Below are 14076 nucleotides of genomic sequence, written 5' to 3' on the forward strand. Positions count from 1 at the left end.
TGCTACTTGTCATATGTTTTACTGAGTGATGAGCTGAAGTCAGAAACCATCACAGGCAAATATCAATTGTTAAATGTCTGAAGAAAAACATTAAAAGTGATGGCGTGCGCATGTTCTAAAAAGCAACACTGTTGAACAAATGATGAATTAGCTATTCACTTTTTTAATCACAGCACCATAAAAGTCATAAAAACAGGCATGTTGAAATTAAAGGACATATTCAGTGGTTTGTTAATTTAGGTTATGTGGTTCAATGTTTTTCCCTTGTAATTAAAAAAGTGTATGTTTTATCTAAAACAGAAATCCAGTGTGCAATATACAGTAAATAGGAAGCAGTTTGGGTCGATTAGATCTGCATCCAATGTTAGCCCTTCTATGTGACAAAAATTAGCTTGACACAGCTCTGGGCTTCAGTTTCAGTTTGATGGGGTTCTTGGGTGCGACCAATCCTTCAGTGTTCAGCACCATCGGGATCTGTGGAAAGAAAAGAAAGTGGTTTCATATATCTTTTTACAATAACGTTACCTACATTTTAAATTTGCAAGATAAAAAGTAACTATTTCAGAAAGCTATATTCCTTCTCACATCAGTCTCCTTGCAGGGGACAAAACTGTAGTGCTGGAGGATCTCTGCAATGACAAGCTTCATCGACACCAAAGCAAAACGATTGCCAATGCAGTTCCTGGGTCCTGCTCCGAAGGGTAAGTAGGCGTAGGGATCTACGTTATCTTTGTTCTCTTTGCTGAACCTAAAAAAAGAACAATAGTTGCATCAATTTACCTCAAATCAGGGTGGTATAATGGTGCAGTGGTTGGCCCAGCCCCCTCACAGCAAGAAGGTACTGAGTTCCTGGGGGTCATGGATATTTCTGTATGGTGTTTGATATTAACTATACAGAAAGTCCCTGACCCAGGAACTCAGTACCTTCTGAGGTATTCGAGGTCTAGATAAGTCATGGTTATAGTTTAGGATTAGGGTGGCCTGATGACCTGTGCAGAATGTACCCTGCCTCTCACCAAGGAGGTTCAGAGAAGTGCAACATTACAAAGGGAGAAGCAGTAGAAAAAGGAGAAATGCACATCAACCTGTCATTAGTTGTCATTAGCTGAAGAAAACAGAATGATTCCCCTGTAATTTGTGATTTTAGAAAAGAGGGATGGCAAAAATAATGCCATTTAGGCATATTTAGGAACAAATTGTCTTTACAAGTTCTCTACCTTTCAGGTTTAAAGGCCTCAGGCTCAGGCCAGTAAGCCTTGTCATGCTGGAGAACATAAACTGGAATAGCCACCACAGTTCCTTTGGGGATGGTAAAGCCATTGATTTCCACAGAAGTCTTTGTCATTCTCTCTAACCGACTGAGAATAGGAAACACCCGCATTGACTCATTCACCACCATGTCCAGGTACTCCAGCTGCATCAGGTCATCATAGTTTGGTCGAACCTTGAACAACATTCACAACAAAGTCTTTTAGTTGCTAGCACAAGAAAAATCTAAAGATAAAAATAACCTTCAAACCACCTTTCCAGGGAAAGTTTTGTCAATCTCCTCTTGCAGCTTCTTTTGGATTTTAGGGTTTGTTGCCAGATTGTAGGCCAAAAATCCAAGTGAGCTGCTGGTAGTTTCATAGCCACCAAAGATGAAGATCATTGCCTGGGCAAGGATCTCATTATCAGTCAGCCCTGCAATATAAACACACCACCGTCACTGGGCTTATGCAACTTAGCTGATAACTGAGGCTCATTTCCTCTTCATTTCAGAATGAGAGCACAAATCCAAAGTTGTTGGTCAATAACTTGAAAATTAAACTCAACATTTTACAAATGGCTCTATCACGAATGCAAGTTCATTTCTTTGACCTGATGTGGCTGTTTACCTTTTTGTGAGCTACCCTCTTCATTGTCCTCCTGCATTTGAGCATTCACCATCAGCTGCATGAAGTCCACTCGGCTCTACAAAAATGATGCAAAAATCCTTGACTGCCCAAACCGAACATTTGGCAACAAGCCAACATTAATAGTAAATGTTACATTTTTTTTGTCTTTATTCCGGTCTGATTTGATCTGCCTGAGGAAGTTATAGAAGAAATCTATCACATGAGCTGGGAAAGTGGAGACATTCATCTTCTTAAAAATTGGCACCAAGAATGGAAATAGAACTGAAATGAAAGGTAATTGAAAGGTGTATTTAATACAGGACCACAGGACAGGTGAACTGAGATCAACGTTGAATGTCTTTGCATACCAGTGAGTACAACTAATGGGTTCAGAAAGCTAAATTGGGTCATCTCCTTAATATTTGCCACAAAAGGATCAGAGGGATTGTTGATGGAATCGATGTCTACACTGAAAGCAGTGCTGGTTACCACATCCATGCTGTAAGGTCCAAATAAGCTGCCAGAAGAGAAGAGAATATCCGTCAGGTCAGCAACAGTGAAGGCAATGAAGATTTTTAGATCAGATGGAGGATAAGACAGGAGGAAGAGCTGGAGGTGGCAGAGATGAAGGTCGTTGGGTGCTCTCAAGGAGCAACAAGGATGGAAAAGATCAAGAATGAGTTCTTCAGAGAGACAGCTCAGGTTAGATGGGTTAGACGAGACGGTTTATCAAACCATTCAAATGTTTGTGAATTTTTATTAAAGTCAAATATAATATTAAAAGTAATCAATCTGAGCCACAAAATAGCAGACTCACTCTTTCACGTCGATGACCTCATCTGCTTCCACTTTCTTGTTAAGGAAATTAAGCAAGTTTTTGGAATGCTGCAACATGATTGTGTACATCTAGGGAACAAGGCAAAGATCTCATTTAATGCTAATTTGAGTAAAGAATGTATTTTAAATGCATAGTTTTGGAATGAACAATCACCTCCTTTAGTCGTCCACTGGTGAAGGACGGGGAGAGTATTCCCCGGATCCTCTTCCATTGTTCATCTTCTGCTACTGACACAGCATCACTCAGTGGTCCGTTCACACCAAGATCCTGAACAGAACACATACAAGTTGCCGTTAGATTATAATTAATTAATGGTATAAAGTCTTGCCTTCTTACCCGTCTGTTGGTGAAGTTAGAGTAACACTCCTTAACCAAGACGGTTTTGATCATCCCTGTGTCCATGATGCACATCAGAGGCTGTCTGCCATCGTACAAGCTTGTAGAACAATATCAGATTTCATAAATTAAAGTTGCAGTTCTTGCAAAACTATAAGATATGACTTTTTTTCTTAATGATAAACAGCCAGATGCTTACCCCCACACCTTTCCATATTTCTTGTAGCATTCTTCATCAAAATGGTGGATTCCCTTAAGAGTACAATGAAAATACATTGTATCAAAAAAGACAGTCAAAACTCTGACGAGTGCTTGCTCATATCAAATAATACAGATGCAGCTCACTCTTCTGTAGTTCAGAAACGTCCCGATAAATGGCCATGGTTTAGGCCCAGGAATTCCTACTTTCTTGAAGAAGCCATATGGAGCGTATCCGTATCTGGAATTCAAAACAAGATACAAAAAACAAAACATGACCTCTCCTCTTTGTCCATTATCGTTTTATTATTGGTGACTGAAAGTACCCTGCCTTTCATGAGAAAGATTGCATCAAGGTGCTGCATTTAGTTAAATAAAGTTGCCAGGTCTTCTGTTACTATTTCAACAGTTGAGCTTTTTTCTTCTGGGATTAGAAGTTCCAGCTGTGCACTACATGTCAGGTTCCGAGTTTCTGGGAACTCTTTTGCAGGGTTACTACTGCGGGGGACGTGGTGGAGCCATGGTGCCGGGGACTGGTGCACCTGCAGACTATCGGTAATCAAGCCACCTATTTATGGAGTGTTCTCACGGTTGGCCAGCGTTGGCGTGTTTTGTCCGTTTCGGAATACCTCGGCTAAACCCACCTGGACTATCGTGAGACTTTTTCCTTCGTGGATAACTTTTGAACCCGTTTATCGGATTATCGTTTGTCTTTTTCCTTCGTGGACTGCTTTTGACCCCGCTCGAGATTTTTTTGTCGTAAGTTTTCATTTCCTGTTTTGATTAAGAACTGAGTCATGGTCTCCACGCCTTTTGAGTTGCACGTAAGAACGTTCTATAAACTTAAATAAAGCTTCTCGGAAAACGATACGCCACTGTGTCCTGCCTGCTTTCGAGTCCTGATACAACCGCTCGTAACATTACACGCCAACCAACATGGATCCGGCGGACCAGTGCGCCGTACATTGGAGGCTCAGGGTAGGTTGCTGGGTCAACACGACCAGCTCCTTACCGACATCTGGACCACTCTCCAGACTCTTAACGCCAGCGTGACGAACCTGCTCGCCTTGGGACGAGCGGAGCAGGCCCCGCCTCCGACCCCAGCGGAGGCGCCGAGAGTCGCGTCACAGCTGGTCACTGCTGCACCACGAGAGCCCCACCTTCCTATCCCGGAGCGGTATTCCGGAGAGGCAGGTGCGTGTGCCTCGTTCTTGCTCCAGTGCTCGCTTGTTTTTGACCTCCAACCCCTCACATACCCCAGCGACAGGGCAAAGATTGCCTTCATTGTGAACCTACTCTCTGGGAGAGCGGCGCAATGGGCCACAGCCGTGTTGGAGAACCAGACCCCCGCGTCCTCTAGTTTTCCGGTTTTTACGGCAGAATTAAGACGTGTTTTTGACCATCCCGTTCAGAGCAGCAAAGCGTCCTCCCAGATTCTGTCCCTGGGCCAGGGTGTTCTGTTTGTGTTGTGTGGTTGTGCTGTTAGTCTTGTCAGTGTGTCTGGTGGTCTCGAGGCTGTCTGTTCGTCTCCCTCGTTGTGTGCTCCTGCTCTGTGTCTCCTGGAGGACCGCTCTTGCTGCTCTGTGTCTCCTGGAGGACCGCTCTTGCTGCTCTGTGTCTCCTGGAGGGCCGCTCCTGCTGCTCTGTCTCCTGGAGGGCCGCCCCTGTTCCCTGCACCCTGGAGGGCCGCTCCTGCTTCGTGTCTCCTGAAGGGCCGCTCCAGCTTCGTGTCTCCTGGAGGGCCGCCCCTGTTCCCTGTGCCCTCCGCGGTCCTCCGAGGCGCCCGTTGGGGGGGTGGTGGGGGTGGGGGTGGGGGGGGGGGGGGGGGGGGGGTGGTGTAATGTCAGGTTCCCAGTTTCTGGGAACTCTTTTGCAGGGTTTCTCCTGCGGGGGGCGTGGTGGAGCCATGGTGCCGGGGACTGGTGCAGTGGTGAGTGTTCTCACGGGTGGCCAGCGTTGGCGTGTTTTGTCCGTTTCGGAATACCCCGGCTAAACCCACCTGGACTATCGTGAGACTTTTTCCTTCGTGGATAACTTTTGAACCCGTTTATCGGATTATCGTTTGTCTTTTTCCTTCGTGGACTGCTTTCGACCCCGCTCGGGATTTTTTTGTCGTAAGTTTTCATTTCTTGTTTTGATTAAGAACTGAGTCGTGGTCTCCACGCCTTTTGAGTTGCACAACGTTCTATAAACTTAAATAAAGCTTCTCGGAAAACGATACGCCACTGTGTCCTGCCTGCTTTCGAGTCCTGATACAACCGCTCGTAACACTACAGTTTTTTTTTGTTTTGTTTTTTTACAATAGTAGCCTACGATGTTATAACAGATATCATATCGTAATCTTTTTTTTTTTTTTTTTACTGTGAAAAACACTACATCTCATGTATTATTAAAATTGCATGTGTGAAATTCTTTAACTTATTCCTTCTTTAACCTGTTACCATTTTACTTTCCAGCAAGCAAGAGCTAAAATCTGTGCACGGTATCGACTGTTTCTCAATTCTACAAAACAAATCTAAACACACTTTGTGTTATTTAAAAAACAAACAGACCAACACACTTACACTATGATGAGCGTGAGGACAAGTGTGAGCAGAGTCCAGGTTTCAATGGAAAAGTTCGGCAGAAGATCCATGACTTGTCCCTTCAGTCGCAGCGAGATGTGGACTGATCAGCGTGCACTGCTGCATTTAAGACTTCTGTTACATAAGAGTCACCAGTCCACTCCCTGTGCTGGTGAATAGTTTAATAGTGTAATGACACTTCACCTAGTAAATGACTTTTTCCTTATGTACCTTTTCAGTTAATCAGAAAACAAAAACCTTTAACCTATATGGAGAATAAGCCGGGTAAGTTGCCTTCATTTAGAGGTCAACAAAATTTTGTAATAGCTGTGCTTTGATTTTGTTATTAATTTACTCTATTACCAATATTTATTTTTAACAGGTTATAACCTGACCCTTTGTGACAGTTTTCTGCCATTTCATGCAAGTGTGTTTATTGATTATTATGACAAATAAAAACTCGGAACCTTGAGTTTCACTCCTCTTAACAAGAAAAAAGGAGAAATTCCTCTGATATTGTTGTCTCTAGCTATCACAAACTTTGTGTATTGTTTAAAGGGATCAACTCTGCTCTGAATGTACCCCAAACTGAGGAGATTGATTCCTTCCCTTCTCTGTGTGAAAACATTCTGCTCTTATTTCCACCACTAAATTCACGTCTACCAGGACATTTAGAGCACCTTCTGCTTATGACCCCTCGGTGTTTGCTCACTGCTCATTTGAGCCTACGACCCTGCTTTTTGTGCAGGAGACTGTGGGGAATTTAAATACATCAGGCTCACCAATGACCCTGATCCTCCTCAACTTTATGAGGTTTTCCCCACTGTTGTTTACACAACACCGTTAGTAGCAGTCTGTTTTTTGGTGGTTCCTGTCATTTTTAAACATTAAGTTGTGCGGCCACCGAACAAAACTTGGACTGGATCCTGCTGTTATTGCAAATTTTAGGCCAATTTCTAAATTGTCCTTTATTTCCAAAATCTTAGAGGAGATCTCAGATCTTTCAGATTCTGGTCACTATGTGATCCTTGTGGCCTAAGACTTCACATAACGTTAAGGCCCGGATATTTTGAAACTTTTGAAATTTTAATGATAAAAATAATGAAGTGATGGTCATTGTAAGCACTCCTGTGACCTTTCCAGTCAATTCTGGCATAGAACAATAAACCTATTGACAGTGATCTTAGGGCCAATGTGGATGCAGATATTAAATTTGACAGGAACATTCAAGCTTTGCTGAAAAAAAGTGTCTTCCAGATAAAGCAGATGGCAAAAATCAAAACTTTTTTCAATAGAAACCTCTTTTAAACAGTAATCCACACCTTTTGAACCTGTCTGTTTTATTTCAGAATTGTTTTATTCATGTTAAAATCTCTAATTATTCTTCCCCAGACAGGCCTCCTTACTGTCTATTTTTTTTTTTTTTTTTTGCTTAACCTCTTTTTAAAACCAAACTATTTTCTTTGGGTTTCCCAACTACATAGTTTGTTGATTTTATGTGCAAAGACATTTTTTCTGGGTTGGCATTACCATTTATTGTGTTTTTATCTTCATGATTTTATAATTTTATTGTTTTTATTGTGTCTTTTGTAGAGCACAAAAAAAAGTCTTGGAGTTTTGTTGGAAATTGTGGACATTTTGGCTGGTCCTCACAACTTCAGATCACTGTTGAGGGTTCAGACTTAGATTTAAAATATACTGTAAATCCCTCCTAAAAATGTATATAGCTTTTTCTGGCTTCAAATTCAGAAACTGGAAATAAATTATTGTTTGACAAAGCGTTTAAATGTTACCACATTCATCTGTGTAAAAAAAAAAATCCTTCAGGTGCCCCTCTGTTCCAGATGCTCTCAAGCTGATGTCAACAGGTTTTTATTGATAAGGTCACCAACTGAGTTTGGTTTATTTGGCTGAAAGGAAATTTGTAAGCTTTTATCATAAATATATCAAAAGTTAATTTGAAAAGAAATCACACGGGTATTTTGAGTTCAATTTAAAGAAGATTTTACTGTGTTGCCTTGTTTAAGGTTGTGTTTCACTTCCACTAATTGGTTAAATAGCAAATGACTGTGACCTGCTGGGTGTGCTGAGGCGATCGTTATTCCAATCCAATTGAATTTATTATGAAATCACAATTTTAAATCATCACATAGGTTTCCAAAATGCTGTACAGGAAGATAGACACAATAAAACACAATTGCTAATTAATTGTTCACCCTAGATAAAATATCTGTCCATATAAAATCAACAATCTATGGGGTGTGAAAAGCCCAGAAAAATAGGTAGGATTCAAATGCCATTTTTGGAGCAACAAGCCCATCCACCCAGAAATTGTAAAATGTCCAAAATTGAACAAAGAATATATGACAAATATCAACAGGTATTGTGCACATGTGCATTAACTGCAACTCAACACTATAGAAAAATGAACAACATACTCAGGTGCTTCATTATTCATCCTTAAAGTCATTACAAAAATGAGCTTGTATAAATGCATGGAAACAAAATACAACACGATAACTAATAGAAATCATAACTGCTTTGTGTATGTGGTGTGCGTTCCATTCTTTTCATTATTTCAGGATATTTGGTTGAAATGCTTTTCTCCTTAATTGAAGAAACCAAATTATTTGCTAAAGCGTAAATTAGTGCTGCAGTACACATTCTCCATTAATTTTCATATAGTAGCCAATGATGTTACACCCTCTAAATAGCACAAATTAGTTTGACACATCTCTGAGCTTCAGTTTCAGCTTGATGGGATTCTTGGGTGTGACAAATCCTTCATTGCCCAGCACCATCGGGATCTACGGGAAGAAAAAAATGTCCTTATACATTTTTCAGTTTTTCAAGACAGAGTCACTATGTCAGAAAGCTAAATTCCATCTCACATCAGTCTCCTGGCAGGTAACAAAACTGTAGTGCTGGAGGATCTCTGCAATGGCAAGCTTCATCAACACCAAAGCAAAACGATTGCCAATGCAGTTCCTGGGTCCTGCTCCGAAGGGTAAGTAGGCGTAGGGATCTACGTTATCTTTGTTCTCTTTGCTGAACCTTAAACAGAAGAATGAATACATTATATAATACATTTGTGTCAAAATGACTTTAAGTTGTCATTTTATAAGACTACTAAACTGATATCTTGTGCTTTCTGATTTTTGTGGAGTTAAAGACCAATAAAAGCTGTGAAAACAATGTAAAAGTCTCTACCTTTCAGGTTTAAAGGCCTCAGGTTCAGGCCACAAAGCAGGGTCACGCTGGAGAGCATAAACTGGAATAGCCACCACAGTTCCTTTGGGGATGGTCAAACCATTGATTTCCACCGAAGTCTTTGTCATTCTCTCTAACCGGTTGGCGATAGGATACAACCGCATTGACTCATTCACCACCATGTCCAGGTACTCCAGCTGCATCAGGTCATCATAGTTTGGTCGAACCTTGAACAACATTCACAACAAAGTCTTTTAGTTGCTAGCACAAGAAAAATCAAAATATAAAAAAAATACTCCAAGCCACCTTTCCAGGGAAAGTTTTGTCAATCTCCTCTTGCAGCTTCTTTTGGATTTTAGGGTTTGTTGCCAGATTGTAGGCCAAAAATCCAAGAGAGCTGCTGGTAGTTTCATAGCCAGCAAAGATGAAGATCATTGCCTGGGCAAGGATCTCATTATCAGTCAGCCCTGCAATATAAACACACCACCGTCACCGGGCTTATACAACTTAGCTGATAACTGAGGCTCATTTCCTCTTCATTTCAGAATGAGAGCACAAATCCAAAGTTGTTGGTCAATAACTTGAAAATTAAACTCAACATTTTACAAATTGCTCTATCACGAATACAAGTTCATTTCTTTGACCTGATGTGGCTGTTTACCTTTTTGTGAGCTACCCTCTTCATTGCCTTCCTGCATTTGAGCATTCACCATCAGCTGCATGAAGTCCACTCGGCTCTACAAAAATGATGCAAAAATCCTTGACTGCTCAAACATTTGGCAATAAACCAACATTAATAGTAAATGTTACCTTTTTTTTGTCTTTATTCCGGTCTGATTTGATCTGCCTGAGGAAGTTATAGAAGAAATCTATCACATGAGCTGGGAAAAACGAAAAATCCACCTTATCGAAAATTGGTTGAGTGAACGGAAACAAAACTGAAACAAATGAGAATCAAATAATTAATTCAGGGCCACAGGACAGGTGAAGTGAGATCCATGCTGAATGTCTTTGCATACCAACAAATATAAGCAAAGGGTTTAGGAAGTTAAATTTGACCATCTTCTTAATATTGGCCACAAAAGGATCAGAGGGATGGTTGATGGAATCGATGTCTGCACTGAAAGCAGTGCTGGTTACCACATCCATGCTGTAAGGTCCAAATACACTGCCAAAAGAGAAGAGAATATCCGTCAGGTCAGCAACAGTGAAGGCAATGAAGATTTTTAGACCAGATGGGTAGATGGTTTAGAGACAACAAGGATAAAACAGGAGGAAGAGCTGGAGGTGGCAGAGATGAAGGTCGTTGGGTGCTCTCTGGGAGCAACAAGGATGGAAAAGATCAAAGAATAATAATAATAATTTTTCAGAGGGAGACCACAGGTTAGATGGGTTAGAGTAGACTGAGATGGTTTATCTATAACTACTATATTTGTAGTATGAAACCACCAGAAAAGAGACCTTGAGGAAAACCATAGATGACATATGCGGAAGAAGACAAGGAAAACATGGAGTTTTCTGGCAAGCAAAAACAACAGAAAGGTCCCACCATCCAAATGTTTGTAGGAAAAATTATTTTGTTCAATGTAATATTAAAGTGATCCATCTGACTTAACAGACTCACTCTTTCACGTCGATGACCTCATCTGCTTCCACTTTCTTGTGCAGGAAATTGAGCAGGTTTTTGGAATGCTGCAACATGATTGTGTACATCTAGGGGACAAGGCAAAGATCTCTTTTAATGCTAATTTGAGTAAAGGATGTATTTTGAATTCACAGTTTATGAATGAACAATCACCTCCTTTAGTCGTCCACTGGTGAAGGACGGGGAGAGTATTCCCCGGATCCTCTTCCATTGTTCATCTTCTGTTACTGACACAGCATCACGTAATGGTCCGTTCAGACCAAGATCCTGAACAGAACAGGTTGACATTAGATTGGAATTACACCTATTAATTAGTTAATTAATGGTATAAAGTCTTGCCTTCTTACCCGTCTGTTGGTGAAGTTAGAGTAACATTCCTTAACCAAGATGGTTTTGATTATCCCCGTGTCCATGATGCACATCAGAGGCTGTCTGCCATCGTACAAGCTTGCAAAACAATATCAGATTTCATGAAAATGAAGTTGCATTTCTCACAAACTGACTGCAGTTTTCTTTGTTAATGATAAAGAAACATAAAAAGTCACATACTTACCCCCACACCTTTCCATATTTTTTGAAGCATTCTTCATCAAAATGGTGGACTCCCTGAAGAGTGCAATGAAAATGAATTGCGTCAAAAAAGACAGTCAAAACTGATTTGTGTGTTTTGAAAATGATTGCTTCTTTGGTTCAGATAATACTGATGTAGCTCACCTTTTTGTAGTGCAAAAATGTCCCAATAAAGGGCCATGGTTTGGGGCCACTGATGCCTACTTTCTTAAAGAAGCCATATGGAGCGTACCCATATCTGGAATTCAAACCAGGACAAAAAAGCTTGAACTCACTTCCTCTTCCTTTATTCATTTATTTAATTTTCACTTTTGGAATTTCTAGACACAATTAATAATGTTGCTAATTATTTGGTGCATCAGGTTGTTTTATCACTACATCATCATCATCATCATTATAATAATAATCATAATTTCATTATGATTATGATTATTATTATATTCTGGTTATGAACTGGGATCTTTTCATCTGTCTGCTTTCTTTACGAAATAAAGTAAACATTAGTTGCCCCCTATAGGTCAATATAGGTTATTAGTTAATTAATTAATCAGAACATTTATTTCAACTACATTTATCCGAAGGTTTATCCACTAAAAGATGACTTTTATGGCCGTTCATCTAGAATCACGACCCTTTTTTGAACTTTGCATCATTTTCAAGATTTTGTTTCCTCACAATCGTCACTCAACCAACTTTACAGCATTTTTCATACGCTAAGCAACACAACACAAATAAAACCAGCAACGCAATGTGACAAAACATTTCACGCATGGCAAATACACGCGCATACATCCACATACGCGCACATAGAATGATTGTAAGGAATATGACTCAGCAATGCGGAAACAGGTGTTAAGCTGTTCCCAAAGGAGCGTCGCGATGGCTGAACGCAAACAACGTACGCGTCATGTATCATTTAGAAGAAAATGTGTTTAAAACTGTTTTTTTTTTTAAATATATAAAACTTCTAAACCTAATGAAGAAAAAATATCGTGTTCATTGTTTAAATCGCAGATGTGAAATGAACGCAGTTATTTATTCCCTTCACTTTTATTCGATCTCCAACTTTTCTCCCAGTGAGCAGAAGCTTAAAACTGTGCCGAACGTGTGGTTTTTCTCACTTTAACGGAGTGAATCTAAATCAAATCATCAAGCCTTTATTATTATTATATATATAAAAAAAACCCAGGCGCACAAACTTACACTGTGATGAGTGTGATGACAAGAGCAATCAGAGTCCAGGTTTCAATGGAAAAGTTTGGAAGTAGATCCATGCCTTGTCCGTTCGAGCACAGCAAAAAGTGGATCTGCTCCACAGTCCAGACGGTTGTCGGACCAATACCCCTCTTACATAAGAGCCAGGACTCCACTCCCTCTGCTCTTGAATTGCGTAATGACGTTTGACCTAGTAAATGACTTTTCCTCTCATTAAATAAATCAGATAAAAAAACCTGATCAGGCTATTCTGTCCGAGATAGGGCTCACTCTGTTGTAGAACAGGCGTATTTAATATTTAAATAAAGACAAAATGGCTTGTCTGATTGTTGTCAATACTTTAGAATGTTTGCATGAAAAGTAAACCAACAGTTCCTAGTGTGTGTGTGTGTGTGTGTGTGTGTGTGTGTGTGTGTGTGTGTGTGTGTGTGTGTGTGTGTTGGGTGTAATTAATATGGAAATATGTCAACCTTTAACCTCTTTGGACAATGAGCTGGGAAAGTTTTCTCCTATAACAAAGGTGGTTGTGTGAGGGATGAAAATAGGTGAAATTCGAGCGTGAGTTTGTTGAGTTGTTATCAAATTTCCGATTTCACTAGCAAATTGAGGACATCTATATAAACCAGAGTTTGTTGTGGACTTCTTTTGCCATAGCGATTCAAAGGAAACCCGACTAATTGAAGATGTTGTTAAAATGTCTACTTAGAACTAATATAGGTGTTGACTTTTATGTTGGGTCTTTCACAAGACTATTAAGTGTGTTAAAATGTATGGAAGCATAAGTACACACAATCACTAGATTAATTTTAGTATGTGAGCTTTACATGTTCTTTTCTTTTAATTCAAATATGCATTTATTTTCTTAAACAGCAATGCTTAAGTGTAAATAAAGTAGCTTGGGTGGATTAGATCTAAACAAACTACTGACAGAGGAGCATAATAATGTTAACCCTTCTAAAATTCCCTTAACACAGCTCTCGGCTTTAGTTTCAGCTCGATGGGATTCTTGGGTGAACATTATGACATGTTTTTCTTCATTAATGTTAAACAACGCAGTTTCACGCTTACCTTCACACCTTTAAGAGAGCACTCTCATAAATTGTGTCAAAAAAGGGAAAACCTATCAGTGACTACTGAAATCAGATAATACGAATGAGACAAGGTGAAAAGGTAATATGGCTAGAAGTTTAGGAGCAGGATTTAACTTGTTATATCATGATGTCACTGGGAAGAGAAGTGGACTGGGAGTAACGACTTAAAAAAGAAGGAGGATTTCTGGAGTGGCGGTGATCATAGAGACATGTAGGAGAATACTTGATGTCGTCTGGAATAAAAATAGATAAGGAGATTTGTTGGTGGAATGAGGAGGGATTCCCAGGAAGAAGTCACCTCAGAAGTAAGAAACGGAATGGCCAGAAGACTGTAGACAGGAGCACAGGGAGATAAACTTTAAGTGAAAGTAGAGGTGGCAAAAGCTATGCAAAGTGTGTATGTTGACTTGTATGGAAAGTTGAAAGTTAAGGAAGGAGAAAATAATTAATACAGGCTCCACCCACATTTTGTCATTAATTCAGGTTAACCAGGTGGAGAAAAAAGCTGGCTTGGGTATGCAGCTTGTTGGGT

General features: G+C 40.0%; 1 protein-coding gene across 4 annotated transcripts; it reads right to left on the bottom strand.

Annotated features, from left to right (window-relative positions):
• Window positions 1-143: 143 nt before the first annotated feature.
• Window positions 144-12602, bottom strand: LOC130530550 (cytochrome P450 3A30-like). 4 transcript variants are annotated; one of them, XM_057041805.1, is made up of 13 exons: window positions 12442-12594; window positions 3397-3490; window positions 3251-3303; window positions 3052-3151; window positions 2869-2982; window positions 2695-2783; window positions 2246-2394; window positions 2032-2159; window positions 1878-1953; window positions 1523-1683; window positions 1218-1444; window positions 586-748; window positions 144-474 (listed from the first exon to the last, which is right to left on the bottom strand). In XM_057041805.1, the coding sequence occupies exons 1-13, from the start codon at window positions 12510-12512 to the stop codon at window positions 388-390; spliced, it is 1512 nt and encodes a 503-aa protein (XP_056897785.1). In that variant the 5' UTR covers window positions 12513-12594; the 3' UTR covers window positions 144-387. The 4 variants fall into 4 exon arrangements, with proteins under 4 accessions (XP_056897785.1, XP_056897784.1, XP_056897782.1 ...); XM_057041804.1 differs by lacking the exon at window positions 12442-12594 and adding an exon at window positions 5814-5967; XM_057041803.1 differs by lacking the exons at window positions 144-474; window positions 586-748; window positions 1218-1444; ... (7 more) ...; window positions 3251-3303; window positions 3397-3490 and adding exons at window positions 7912-8620; window positions 8705-8867; window positions 9024-9250; ... (7 more) ...; window positions 11222-11274; window positions 11383-11476 and having other exon boundaries at window positions 12442-12602.
• Between the last annotated feature and the right edge of the window lie 1474 nt (window positions 12603-14076).

This window comes from Takifugu flavidus, chromosome 8 (assembly GCF_003711565.1).
Source record: "Takifugu flavidus isolate HTHZ2018 chromosome 8, ASM371156v2, whole genome shotgun sequence".
NCBI lineage: Eukaryota > Metazoa > Chordata > Actinopteri > Tetraodontiformes > Tetraodontidae > Takifugu > Takifugu flavidus.

Excerpts from the sequence above, each read along its gene's own strand:
- LOC130530550 (XM_057041802.1), bottom strand. The coding sequence starts at position 5,884 with ATGGATCTTCTGCCGAACTTTTCCATTGAAACCTGGACTCTGCTCACA. Across the intron at positions 3,152-3,250 it reads AAATATGGAAAGGTGTGGGG|CTTGTACGATGGCAGACAGC; the intron begins GTAAGCATCTGG and ends TTGTTCTACAAG. Across the intron at positions 2,160-2,245 it reads CCCATTAGTTGTACTCACTG|TTCTATTTCCATTCTTGGTG; the intron begins GTATGCAAAGAC and ends CTTTCATTTCAG.